This window comes from Stegastes partitus, unplaced genomic scaffold, assembly GCF_000690725.1.
Source record: "Stegastes partitus isolate 25-593 unplaced genomic scaffold, Stegastes_partitus-1.0.2 Scaffold84, whole genome shotgun sequence".
NCBI lineage: Eukaryota > Metazoa > Chordata > Actinopteri > Pomacentridae > Stegastes > Stegastes partitus.
The window spans coordinates 1-14338 of NW_007577815.1; the positions used below are offsets into that span (position 1 = coordinate 1).

The following is a 14338-nucleotide window of genomic DNA, read 5'->3' on the forward strand; positions in this document are numbered from 1 at the left end:
GACTCCCTGATACGGGGCCCATGTGGTAGCTACACCACATGGAGAGTGTTTTTAGTTTAGAATGTGACTGACGCAATACAAGAAGTCAGACAGTACAAACAGCAAGTGTCCCTGGGCTGTGCTGAACAAGGATCCACCTGGTGAGGCCTACACCAAGTACTAAATACCCCTAACTGCACAGGTAGGTGGCTCTTGTGGATGTTGACCGGGTATGTCACATAGCTCTCACCACAGACCTCGACAAGCCTAAGCACATGATCCTATCCCTCTCAGAACAGACAGGCCAGGGGCGTCAGCTTACGAAAGCAGGTATTGTGAATCACAGCGGCAGGAACCACGGACACAAAGAAATACATGTTACAAAATCTAAACAGGGAAACAGCAATCCAAGGAGCCTACCTGCAAACAGACATCCAACAACTGATAAGTGGATATATGCTGTAACCCACACACATACAGATCATTTGAAAGCAGTATGGATTGTCTTATTGCACCCTGACTGGGATGGGGATCAAACAATCAGTGAATTCACACCAGCACAGAAGCTTTATAGGTAACCTGTGGGGCAAGCCGGTGCATCTTAAAGAAACATCCACGTACCCTGACAAGCAGGGGGGGTCATTCCCCGAACGTATGAAATGTGTAATGGAGGGTGGTGACAGTCTTGAGACGACAGAGAAGCATCATACTATATGTTCTGCTGAGACTCACTCTCGCTGACAGGGGATGTACTGGTCCTTTGATGGACGTCTGCAGAAGCCGTAGTAGACTCCCCTCTTGTTCTGGTCATAGCAGGACCTGCGGGCCTCGATAGCACCTGATGCCAACAAGAGATTACATGAGAAAACAGGCCTTCAGATGTGTTTTCAGACAGCAGGATATCAGGTAGTCCAAAATACTCATAAGAACAGAACCCTCACCTGATCCATACATCTTGACACACTGGTTTGGCCTCTGTGGACACTGACCATTGTAGCAGTAACCCAGACCTCCATCACACGGGAGCCCGTTCACAGCAAACATGTCCTCAGGACAGGTGGCGCTCTTCCCATCACAATACTCTGCCAGATCACAGTCGTCCTGCTTCCTGCGACACTCTCTGGAGCTAGATGAAATCTGTGAGAAGCAAAGATTACATAATGAATGGATGGATGGATGGATGGAAGTTCACTGGTATGTAAAGCACCGTGAACAGCCTCAGTGTGCCTTGTTTTTAATGTTGTGGTGCTGCACTTTTAGTTACCATTTTATTTAACCCAGTTTTAAGGCCAGTATTCACACATTTTTTATAATATAGCATATTATATAGTATCAAATGGATTTTGGATACAGTTTTTGATGATTTAAGTTTATAAAATACAACTTATTTTTAAAGATTTATGGCTCATGGCCTCTTACAGAAAAACTGTATGTGTCTTTTGTCACAGTTCAGATGTGTATAACAGTAATACCACCACTACTACTACTACTACTACTAATAATAATAATAACAATAATAATAATACTAAGAATTGTAATAATAAACTTTGTTAATTCGCTTTTAAAAATGCTTTAAAGTTGTACTTTAAAAAACAAATTTACAGTGTTTCACATGGTTGAACCCAGGTTAAAGCATCTCAAAACTGGGGCAAATACAATCAGGCAAACAAAATAATGAGAAAAAAAAACCTGGGAACAAAAACAGTTGCTTATAATTAAAACAGACCCCACACGCTGGATATAAAATTGGGAAGAAAAAGGCATCCTAAGTTCAAACATCTGTAGAATCTCAAACAGCCACTAGAGGGCCATAGCTGAGCAAATAACTGGATCACAGCATCCAGGGAAGGAGGCAGCAGGTCCATTGATTCCTACTGACCTGACAGTTTTCACAGCACTCGCCGTCAGCGCACTGTGTACCTTCCTTCAGCATGCAGGTGGTGGCGTTACAGCACGGGTTGGTGCACTCCTGTAAAGACAGCGTACAGCAGAGCAGGCAGTTGGTAGCAGGTGTTCGCTGCTTCTCAGTATACTTGTGTATTTTGGTGTTTATTTTTTATATTTTCTTTGTTTCCTTGTTCACCTGTTAACATCTTTTTATATTTTTATGTTGTCATTTTCAACATAGGAACCTGGAGAAACTGTGGAAATCTGGTGGTTTCGTGAATACCACATACATGCAGGTTAAGTTCCTGTCACTCTTTCGACTGTAAAGCAAAACAGCTGTAACATGCAAAACTGATACAAAAGCAGGTGTTTGCTGTGGAGGCTTAGCAGATACTGTTTCAGATGCTTCTGAAAATAACTATTTGTCTTTAAACCTTTAAAAGAATGTGTTTGCACCATAAAAATCCCCCAAAATCATCCATAATAAAAATCATACACAATCATTTTGTCATACATAAAAAAGAGCTGCTATCCAGTTGAAGGCAGCCATATTTGCCTACAATGCTCGTCTGCTGCATACCAGTGCTGCTCCACCCACCACAAAGCCCACCTTGTTTTGAGAGATGGGTGGAGATAAAGTTGCGACAAAGGTTGAGTGTGTTGTTTGTGGACGTGCTGAATTTCAGCAGAGGCAACAACAGGTCTGAACCTGATATTGATTGGAATGCTCTCTTCAGTTAAAATTACAAGTTGTTAAACTGTTACATCCTACATCAATAATCAGTTCAGAAGAGTAAGTATGCTGAGTTTTGCATGTTTCTTGAAGTAGTTGTTCTACTTTAAAGTGAACTGTCCTTGACTATTACTAGATGCAAACTCTCCTGTCTAGTTATGCTGAAAGAACTATTCATGCTTTGATTTATTTACGTTATGTATGTTGTCCTTATGAAAGTGAAGGAGCAACAATCCATGGTAAAAAAAAATATTTTTTTTTAAGTCAAGAAAGGAATCAGTGCAAAAATTTCAAATTATATCAGTTGTGAATGAGTCCTTGAAGGTGTATTTACCTCCACAGTGCCACAGTCACACTGCTCTCCTTGTTCCATAAAACCGTTCCCACACACTGCGGGAGCCCTTATACTCTTGTAGTCTGGTTTGTCCAGCATGCAGCTGGGGCTTCGGTTCATCAGGTATTTTTCATAGTGGCTGCTGCTGCAGCTACTGAAAGTCCGAGGAACGTTCCAACTGAGAAGAAATAACACATAGAATTCAAAATTTACATTCTTGGAACTAAAATTTGACTTTTTTTTTAAAAATACAATAATGCATAGTCTGCTTCTACTTCATTTATTCTTCACATTTTAACAAGACAATTGTTCATGTGAGAATCCCTCCTACATGACCTTTTGATCACTGGTCTATACTAGTGTCTATAGACAGAGGCCACACAGAAAGCAGAAGCAAGGATGCTGCAAACTGCCACTACAAAGCATCTTTCTCACAAATGCCAGACCCATCACCAAAAAATGAAGTAACTAAAACTACAAATTTCCATGAACAAACTCATGCAGGACTGTTGTATTGTGCTTATAACAGAGATTTATTTCTTTTTTTTGAGCATTGCTATGGAGAGAACTGGAGATGCAACATTTCGCTGGGACAGAAACATGAACTCTGGTAAAAGTAAGGGAGGAAGATTGTATATTTATGTCCACAACAATTAGTGCACTAATGCCAAAATGACAGACAGCCATTTTTCTCTTGATTTGGAGTATCTGACAGTTAAATACAAGCTCCTTTACTGTTCACGTGAGTTTACTGTTGCTATCGTCACAGCTGTTGACATTCCACTGGATGCCGATGCTAGCATATCTCTGGATCATCTGCACAGCGTCATAACCTCTCAACAGGGCACATAGCCAGAGGCAGCTCATGTTGTAGATGTATTTTAAACATGGGGCTTTAAAGACAGTTCTCCCTAAGTTTGAGCAACACATCAGTTGTTCCACTAGAGGGGAAAACACTGGATAAAGCTTATTCTAACATCAAGAGAGACGCCAAATCTACACCACTTAAGCCAGTCAGATCACTTGTCCATACTCTTAACCCCAGCATACACACCACTCAGAAGAAAAGCTCAACCCACCATAAGAACTGGAACAAAAAACAAACAAACAAAAAACATCCTTGCAGCTGCAGGACGGCTTTGAAAGAATTAACGAGGACATCTTTAAGAACCAGGACTTGGAGGAATGCATGTCAACTGCACTCTAGTGTGTACAGGTATGTGTTGACAATGTCCCTTTCAACAAACACATCCAGATGTACCCCAATCAGAAGCAATGCCTCTCGCTGCCTCAGTAGAGCAGCAAATGTTGTTAAAGACCAGTCCCATCCTGGACTCCGTTTGACCCACAACGCTCTGGCACTGTGGTAGATACTTCAGGTCCATCGAATCACGGACAAACAAACTAAAAAACAGCTTCTACCCCAGAACTACAAGAGAGTCAAACTCTGTCAAACACTCACTCTAACTTTCTTAGTACCTACTAATTAATCTATTCAGTATGTATTTGTTTGTTATGCACTAAAAGACCGACCAATTTCATCATAAATCATCATGATAATGAAACTACTCCATTCTATTGTATTTTATTTAGTTTTAAACGAAATCCTGTTGGACTTTTTCTCTAAGTACAAGTACAGCAGTTTGACTTTGTCACGGGAGAGAGGTAAAGCAAAGGTGTAAGTACTAAGATTAACAATTTCCCACTGAGTCTTGACATGTAACAATAAAACATTAAGAGAGCTGAATGTGGCACCTGCATTGCCACTCTGCCTTTCTGTCCATTTACCTGAGTGGTCACAGGTAGTATTGCAATGAGAGAATCCCCTGAAACACAGAAGATAGCCCTCCCTTATGAAAGAAATGTCTATAAACCTGTTCACAGGAAACAACCAACTAAAAACAATGTCAGCAATTGCACTTTATGCTGTCAATCTTTAACTTATGGAGGTTTCATATTTGAAAATGTTTTACAAAATCTTCTGTCAAGTGAGTGGCTGTAAAAGCTAAAAAGCTAAATCAATGCAGCGCTCCTTTATTATTACCAACCCAACACAGGAAGGGATTTTCTGGAAAAGAGAGGGGTCATCTCTGTTACTGAAAATGCCACACTTGTTAAACCGAGCAGCCTTTTCCTGACAGAATCTGTGCCTGACCTACTTTCATAGACACACCTTATGACTGAGGCTTTATAATGATTTTTCTTACCTGAGGGCTGCAGCCATGATGCAGCTATCCCCAGAACAAGCACAGGTGCTGGAGTCATCATGGTCCATGCCCAGGTTATGGCCCATCTCATGGGCCAGCGTCGCTCCCACTGCAATTGCTCGGTCATTGTGATCCTAAGAGGTAACAAGGCACCAGTTACTTGAATGGAAATCTAGAGATGATAATCAGCATTTCACTGCTATTATCAGTAGTACCATGTGTTAGAAACATGATAAGATTATGTGTTTCCTCAGTCGGTTTAGCTTTATGTGGAGGTTTTTTGAGATTTTTTTGAACTAAAGCTGTGTGCTGCACTACAAAGGAGGATAAATCACTATGTTCTCTTGAAAATAATAGATATCAAAGCATCAAAGTTTGGCTACTTGTAAGGGATAGTGAGGAACTTCAAATAACGACACAGTTTAAAGAATGAATTGTTATGTGACTGTAGATGCAGGGGTGCTTTAGTAGTTGCACTTTATAAGATCTTGGCTCCAGCTGTGCCTGACAACAACAATAATAAGAATATAATTTTCAATGGGAATTGCTGAGGCTTATTTAAACAATTTTGCAGGGACTTAGTCAAAAACCAAAGAATCAGCCAAATACAAATTTTGGTGTGATGATGGTGTTAAAAGAAATCATAAGGAATCTCCAAATTTATTACAATTCAACCTGAGGGGCATATAAATGCCTGTACTAAAAATCATGTCACTCCATCCAGTCGCAAAAGTTATGGGATCACTTAATTCAACAGGATACATCATCTGGGAAACATGAATAGCTGTGCAAAACCTTGTTCTAATCTGATGAGCAGACTTTGACATATTTTACTGATTAGGAGTCAGGAGACAATCAGAATTAGTACAGTTCATCTTTAGGGCACTATGCATGTCTGTACTCAGGTGGGAAATTTGACCAAAAGATCATAAATCAATGTGTTGGGGTAGTCTCATGGTCCAGGATATGAATCACAATGTTACTCACAGATTTAGTTAAACTCATCTGATCACATGACTAGTTGTCGATACAGTTGCCTGGATGTAAAGTCTGTCGCTTCAACAAGGTTTAAGGCTCAACACACAAATCTCTACACTCCCTTACTAAACATTACATCAGACCAAGAATATGATCAACAAAACATGGCGGAGAACAAGTCGTCCTGTCTCCCTGGAACACCTCACCTGTATGACACCAACAGAGTGACCCGAGCAGAGAGTCCCGATGTAAGCCAGACCCACAGTGGCTCCCTCAAAGTTAATACCACTGAAAGACAAGATGAGAAACACTTTAAATAAAAACCATAAAACCATATTTATGATGTTCATCCATCGATTTAAATGAAACAAAAACAAAAAAAAACAGCTTTGGATTCATCAGACACATGACCAGATGGATGCAGGCATTAGCAGCTCTGTGGCTTCCATTGACCTACTTGGAAAGTAAATAACTTTATCAGTTTCACAAAGGCATGATTTGATTATGAGATGGCTGACCAGGTCGACGTCAAATAAACAAACATTACAGAGGTATGGAGCCACATGAAAGAACTAATCATGTAAATCAATGTAAAACTTCTGTTACTTTGTCAGCTCTGGTAATCTGATAACATTCAGCTTGGTTCACACACCTCTTCTTCATGCTTAGAGTGACGCAGACTTCTGTTTAAAGGCTGTTTCAGCAATTTGGAAACTGTCTTTTGAATGTCATTGCTAAAGCTTCCTTTTCCTTTTTAAAAGCATTTTGAGATGTGAGCATACAAGAGCGATTTGTGACATCCCAGCCAGGCTTGGTCAAATATGTTACACAAGAATTATGTTGAAACCTGAAACGTGTAATATACTAAGATCTGATGTTTCAAACTGGCTCAGTTTGTGAAAACAAAACATGACAGCTTGTCTTTGCTGACAGGTCACTGTTGGATACTTAATATTCATCTCAAGAACCACAATGTAAAGTGGGAGTCAGTATACAAGTAACAAAAGTGTAAAAGATATCGTTCTCCATGCAGCATCCTGCATTTTGCACACTATACAAAACTTGAATTCATGATCTAATATTAAATCACATAACTGGAGACTGATTAGGTTTTTTTAAAAGAGCACATTCAGACCTGATGAGATGTGCGTTGTCGTGTTTACTCCTCTTCACAAGCTCAGTGTTCCTCCATGTTCTGAAAGCATCCAGGTTGGCCCCAGCAGGAGGTGTCACCGATATCAAGTCACCATTGGACCAGATCTCTAGTCCCACTAGAGCAATGAAGGTTCTCAGAGGTTTGTACGCCTGCAGAAGATCAAGAAAAAGACACCATGAGGACACCATGGCAACATGTACATCTGTGTCAGGCAGTTTTTACACTTTTAGGGCTATTGCTGGATACAGATGGGAAAACACTGGGCTGAGTGTAACTACATAGATAAACATAGATAGATATGGTCTATAGACTGGATATATCTCAGATTACTTACCAGGTGTGGCTATGTGGGATTTGTGTTGTGGAATTTACCAGAAAATATTAAAAGCAACGACTCACCATGTTGACAAAGTTGACAACTTCAAATATCCTCTTTTTCAGCGCTGTCTGATCTCTCTTCATCTTCACATACTGAAACAACATGTTGTCATGTTAGAGGAAGGTCACATTCTGTGTCTGAGCAATGGATTCATTAGAAATGATCCACAAGATTCATGATGACACACTGACTTTAACCCAGAAAGTCTAAAAATGTTTGGGGTGTTTTTCTCCATTTTTTTGCTTGCACACATAGCTGACATTTGACAGCTTTAGAAAGACAAGTCTGGTCATGTCATTTCCACAGAAAAACGTGTGCAAAAATAACCAGACAACTTCCTGGTGTTTAAAGGATCCATGTCTTACCTCACGGTTATCAGCAACAAGGTAGAGCTCGATGTATTTCTGTTGCTGAACAATAGAAATACCCTGAAGGACAAATGAATAAAACAAATTAGGGAACTTTTTTGTTAATGTTGTCTTTAAGATTTCTTTATTGAGCATAACATTACTAGCCTGACTGATGTGTTAGCATTTAACCTCAGATTGCCTGATAATCTAAAGGAAGCAGAGCATGGTGAAACTAATGTTGTTACCCCTGATCTGGAGCGACTGCGACTTGTTGGAGGTTCGAAGTCATCGTTCCAGCTGGTGTTGGTGACGCCACACACTGCAGGTGTGAAGTTCTTCTCATTAAATGTCGTCACTGCATGATCTCCTTCATCATCACCTGACAGCGGTTCTATCAGGTACTTCTGGGCAGACGTTCTGAAGTAACCCCTAAACCAACATCATGCAAGTTAGACTTTTCCAGACGGTTCTTTGACCTTATAGCAATAGGTTAGCATCGCAAGTATGCACTGGATTTTGTGTGATTGTAATTTTTTGGTATTTGCTGAAGTCCACAAACAGCAGGCAGTTGTTTTGAGCAAAACAGCAAACTATGGTACACGCCTGACAAAGAAATTTGCAATTATCTGATGGGAGGAGAGCATTTAGCACCAACAGAGACAGATATTTCCCTCAGGAGGTGTGGGAAAGCAAAACGGAGATACAAGAAGAGTTTGGACTTGTCAGGTGGACTCCTATGTTGCTCTGTACCAGCGACAGTACACAACAGAGTAGAGTAAAATATGAAATGTGATTCAAAGGTGTATTAAGTTACTGTAATTACATTACTCTCAAGCTGAATAACAGTTCAGATTTACTATAAAACACAGAACTCACAGTAGGAACTCAGTGCAACAAAAGACAGCACACCTTTCATTACTGAATTGAATGATTTGACATTTGTATGATATTGCACTGTGGTGTACTGTAAATGTGTAAATGGGCTCCAGTTTGACAATGAGTTTGTTATATTAACTTGACAGTGATGATAGACACAAGTTGGGTTTACAGCTTGTATTGTTTGTGCTTCTCTCAGGTGGTCAAAAAAGTCTGTTAAAGCAGATCCACATTACTAACTGAATCCTTAATACAAACAGAAAAACAGGTTCTCTGGCTTCATTCTTTGAGGTTTAATGTGACCTGTGAGGTCAGCACGAGGCTATGCTTGCAATACTTACAATGTGGGAGTGCCATTGTTTGGATAATTTGCGACACTTTAGAGAAAGCAAAGTTAAACACAGGATGGTCGAAGGCTCACCTGAGTCCATCACAAGTGCTGATGCTGACAGACGAGTCACTGTCATTCACAATCCTCCCGTGATAGTAGCAGTGATCCTGGAAAGGATGTGAAGATGATAACTGGTTTATCAAAGAGAAAAACCTACGTTTTTTTCTGAATTTGTTAATTTTTCAGCCATTTGCTCTTGAATAACAGTCAAAGAAATGTTTTCAAATGGTATGCTTTAGGCAACATGTCTTTGGAGGTGAGTCACATCACTTCCATGTGGAACTGAAACTTGTCTACAAATGCAAACACTTACAATGTCATTTGGTGTTGTGGTGACTCGAGTCCCATCTTCTTGGTAGTAGGTCTCAGTGTAATCTTTGGTGAGTAATTCACTGATGATGAAAAGATATACAAATAACTGAACATGTCATGTGCCTACCTCTCTTATTTCTGAGACATGGGACAACACAACAGCTTGACATTTTTTTTCACACCTACGTGCCATATTCTGAGGTGGTAAAAATGTCTGGACCACAAATCTAGTGAAAACATGATGTAAAACAAGGAAGTTGCAGTGAAGCACTGCTTTAAGCATTGTCTGGACTTCTTCATATTATGACCTTGTTTGTCTCAGGCATCAAGAATCACAGCACTTTACTCAGAGTCTCTTCTGAATGGCAATATCAACTGTTCATGGTCAAGCAATTGCAAAAGTATTTTAGAAAGTCATCCGGATTACCATGCAAGCTGGTTGTAAAACCAATAAGTATGTATCTTTTGGTTCTTGATAGTTCACATAAACATGCTTTTAGGGAAGTAAAAACTTACTTATTTTTTTCTAGTTGCATTTGAATGTGTTTTCCTCCCACGGTCATTGCATAATTAACAGTCTGAGGTCTGATGTGCTGTGGAAAAAAACATGAAATTGTGCCATCAGTGAATAATTCTCCTTCTACATTTCCTGCAGTTACAATTAAGAAAAAAAACCCCAAAACTACCTCTGCATGTCTTTTTCTCACTGTGTGAAGTTTGACTGGTCGAACCAACTCATAGTCTTCCCCCTCTTCAAACTCAGGACCGTGGCTCTCTGTGGAGATACAACACATGTAATTACTGCAGGATAAGAAAGAATGTAATGTTTTGAGTGTATGTCACAAATAGTTAAAGGACTATAGCTGCTCAAAGAGATCATTTAAAATTAAACCCTTCTCTTTGCTTGCAGTCTTTAAGCTAAGCTAAATTCATTTAGCCCCATTTACAAGTCTTCCAAGTGGATAAAAAAAAAGAGACACATTATTTGGAATTGCCCTCTGGTCATGGTTTGGATTGAAAAGGTGCTTGTCTAGACTTAGCAAACGCTGGCTGTGGTTAATAGAGGATGATTAAATGTGAGTAAATCTCTGAACTCAAAGCAGTTCCTGGGTGCTTTTGCAGAATTCATACTAGAGACAGAACAATTGTGACATCTGGTTAATTCCTAATCATTAACCCCACATCAGTTTCTTAAAAGAGAAGAAAGAACCTGCAGAATAAGTTATTGATAACTACAGCAGACTACAGATAAGATAAGGGCAGATCAGTGCAGAATCGTTGTTGAACTGCTTGCATGCCCTCTGGTATTTCTGGCTTTGGCTTTGGCAACCAACCTGCAGTGTAATTATGGGATTTTCTATTGTCTGTGTTTAGTAACCCATGGCACATTATTATGAAGTGTATACAGTATCAACACAATGCCTGCCTGAAGCTCGGTATCTCTGTAGGACCCTTTGATAACCTTATCAGATGGAAAGTTATACATGTAAGTGTGGGACTGGTCAAATCACAGACACATTTCCACTGGGAATGAGGTGGAAACGTCCCCTTACCTCATAAAATTCAATGTGGTCACTGATGGTTTTATTCTCTTAGTCAGTATAGGCCAGATGAGAAAAAATCTTAATTGCTAAAAATGATTGCTATCAACAGCTGCCTTCTGGGCGTCACCCTGCTGCAGAACGTGGTACTTTCTGGTTTTCTTTGGGCCTCAGGCTGCTGACAGGCTGCACTAAGCTGTCAGTGAAGGTTGTTGGGGTTTTAAGCAGCCAGAAAGGAAGGACTGCAGACAGTGTTAAGGCTAAAAACATACTACTCTCTCTGCTTTTGTTTTAGATAAGAAATAATAAGTAGCTCAAGTTGTACTTTCACTTCACGATTTTAAATGATATGGCCAATCTGAATGTAACATCCTGCCTGTCAGTGACACAACATGATTATAAAGAGGATTGTACATTAGCAATGCAGAAATAGAGGTTGTCATAGCGTAGTTATTTTATTTGTACATTTTGCTTCACTGTAATTACTATGGAAAATGTAATAGAAAACTAAACTGTCTTTATGCTACGTTAGCCCCATTGAGTGCTCATTCTTGAGTTTGAAAGACACGTTTCATTTGAAAAACGACCAAAGTTACCCGTTATCAGAGCCAGAGACTGTAAAAAATGAATAAAGATTTTCAACTTTTTTTTTAACAGTCCATGAATGTATAATGTATGTCAGAAACATAATCAAATCTAAGCTTAAAATTGTGATATTTCATCAAAACAGCTTTGTTCTACATCTGTCATTGAAATATTGGTGAGGAGAAGAAAAGGAGACGACAAGAGAAACCGAGAGAAAAATAAAAACATAATTTGTTAATAAAATAAATGTTGCATGATTCAAAAAAGGTACACAGAAGAGCAAGCTGTCAGTAAGTTGTTGGAAGATACATTCAACATGGGGACATATCTTCCTAGCTGATGTACAAAGTAGTATAAAAAGGGTTTGTAGAGGTTGTAAAAAGCGAAATGGTTCAACACTTGTAATATGCAGAGCCAGCATTTTTATATAGTCGTGACTGGGGGCTTTCCTTTTTTCTTTTCCCCATCTAGCCAGAGTTGTGTTTTTTCTATAGGTTGCAGGACTTTATATCACAGTGTTAACTCTGCAAGTGAGTAACAATGTGACAGGAGCAAAAAACATTAAGAAATAGAGTTCATCGGGTCAACAGTATCTGATGAAACCAGTTAATGAGAACTTTTCATTTTTCACAGTTCCAAAGTTCCCGTGCATTTCATTAGTTCCTGATTTAACAATCTTTTCATCAGAATGTCAATCTAATAAACCGCAAACAGCGTCACATGGTCAGTTTCTGATCCTGCCATCTTTCCATATTTGGTCAAACACATCTTCACCGTCATTTTTATTGAACACTGTCCCACCAAAGTAAAGGAACTTTTTGACTGTACTTCCCCATCAGAGAAATTGATTAAGAGGATATGAGTAAGTCCCTCTGAGTCAGCTACCTGGTACGCAGTAGTACCTGAAGTGGGCGGTGACTTTGTTGTGATCCAACCTTCACCTCTGACATTGTGTCACAGTGTCAACAGTGCACTTAAAGTAATACCCTCTAAATTTGTTTGTCACATGAAAGATTATTGGAAGATAACAAATTGAAGATGTTACACAAGGCAGAATAACAGAACACAGTCACGGTGCTTCCCTTCTAATCAAATGTTGTACAAGTCACTGCACTTTGCCCAGCTTTAAGCTCACCTGAATGAACACGGATATAATTCATTACCATGAAACTCAAGGAAGTTACATGTTTGTAGAATCCAAGTCTTGTAAAAACATCTACAATCATTTCCTCCATGACAAAGGTGATTTAAAGCACGACCTGATGCTCACGAAGAGAAGTCTGCAATTTAAAGTGCTTTGTATAAATAGGACAGATAAAGCTAGGCTTTAGTTATTAATTAGCCACTGTGCTGAGTGGAGGTAGCAGTATCCGATGACTTACCTGAGGGCTTGAGTGAGGCATTTAGGATGAGGACCCACAATAGGAGTGTCCGCGTCATTGTCCAAGTGCAGACAGTCACTGTAACAGAGCAGATCGGTGCTCTAATCAGTCTTTATGCTGTCTACCTGCATGCTGTGCTGCTGTTCTTGTAAGGCCACACCTTCGCTGGGCCTCCTGGGCCAGTCACAGCCACTTCCTCATTGACAACAAACTCACATCAGACTCTCAAACCAGCCCGAACACGCCCCTTCTTCTTTCAAGGAATGCAAGAAGAATACTGCAGAGTGCTGTGGGGAGTACTGAACTTACATTCTCACACAGTATGTTTCATGACACACATTCAGTTTTTTCAGCAGTCATTTGAACAAATAGATCAAGCAGATTTTCTAAAAGTAGTATAAAACCTCCTACCTTTTGCTGAGTTAAATTTTAGCTGCTTCTTCTTCTTCTTTTTGCCTTTTTTAAAAGCCATAAATCAGCAGTTTGACTCATTGAGTGTTGTGGCTAAGTGACTCAGGAATTGTACTTAAGCCATATGGTAGTTTCCGTCACTTGTCATACTTCCATCACCACATCATAAAGTTTCATATTGTTTGCCAAATATAGACAATAAAAGTGAGCTCCATCTCCATCAGCACTTTGGATGCTTCTTCCTCTGCCTCTCTGACACTCACCCACTGAACACATGCTTGGAGTCACTGCAAGGACAAAGCGTTTGGAAACAATAAGGCCAATGTGCATGCCCGTCAACAGAGCGGGACAATTCAGGACACGGGGTTAGTGTGTGTTTCTCAGTAGGTGGAGCATGGTGGAGTTAAAGCAACACTGCGATTCAGTAAAACAAGACAAAGAGTCAGTTTTGCTTTCTAAACTTTGATAAAACACAACAATGATTCAACTTATTCGCCAAAGCAGGATTTCTTCTGAACACGGAGTTTCTTAAAGTTATCCTGTGTAAAAGTCAAAGACGCACAGCAATTACATGTTACATCTTAGATGTTTGCAGTTTCAAGGGACTGATCAGAGTAAGAACTGCACTGTTAGCAGTAGTATCCCACATGGGTGGGTCAATAGACAAAGACAGGAGTTCCATACACAGAATCGCAACGGAAATTCTGAGGAAAAAGACTGAATTTCTGAACACTCACAGGGAGTCTGTTGTATGGAATAAGGACAAGTTCACAGCAGAAAAAAATCTGCTTGGTTCATGTTAACCCTGTTCATAAATTTCTGATGCTCATTCATTTC

At 39.7% G+C, this 14338-nt stretch overlaps 1 protein-coding gene across 1 annotated transcript; it reads right to left on the reverse strand.

Annotated features, from left to right (window-relative positions):
* Nucleotides 1-711: 711 nt before the first annotated feature.
* On the reverse strand, nt 712-13730 carry LOC103353809 (zinc metalloproteinase-disintegrin BlatH1-like; the record flags this gene model as incomplete). Its single annotated transcript, XM_008276957.1, has 16 exons — nt 13502-13730; nt 13091-13168; nt 10269-10357; nt 10099-10175; nt 9584-9662; nt 9301-9377; nt 8249-8432; nt 8019-8081; nt 7674-7745; nt 7254-7423; nt 6325-6406; nt 5141-5274; nt 2934-3111; nt 1859-1948; nt 921-1116; nt 712-817 (listed from the first exon to the last, which is right to left on the reverse strand). Coding segments are annotated over exons 1-16 (1736 nt in total), but the record flags the coding sequence as incomplete, so codon positions are not given.
* Between the last annotated feature and the right edge of the window lie 608 nt (nt 13731-14338).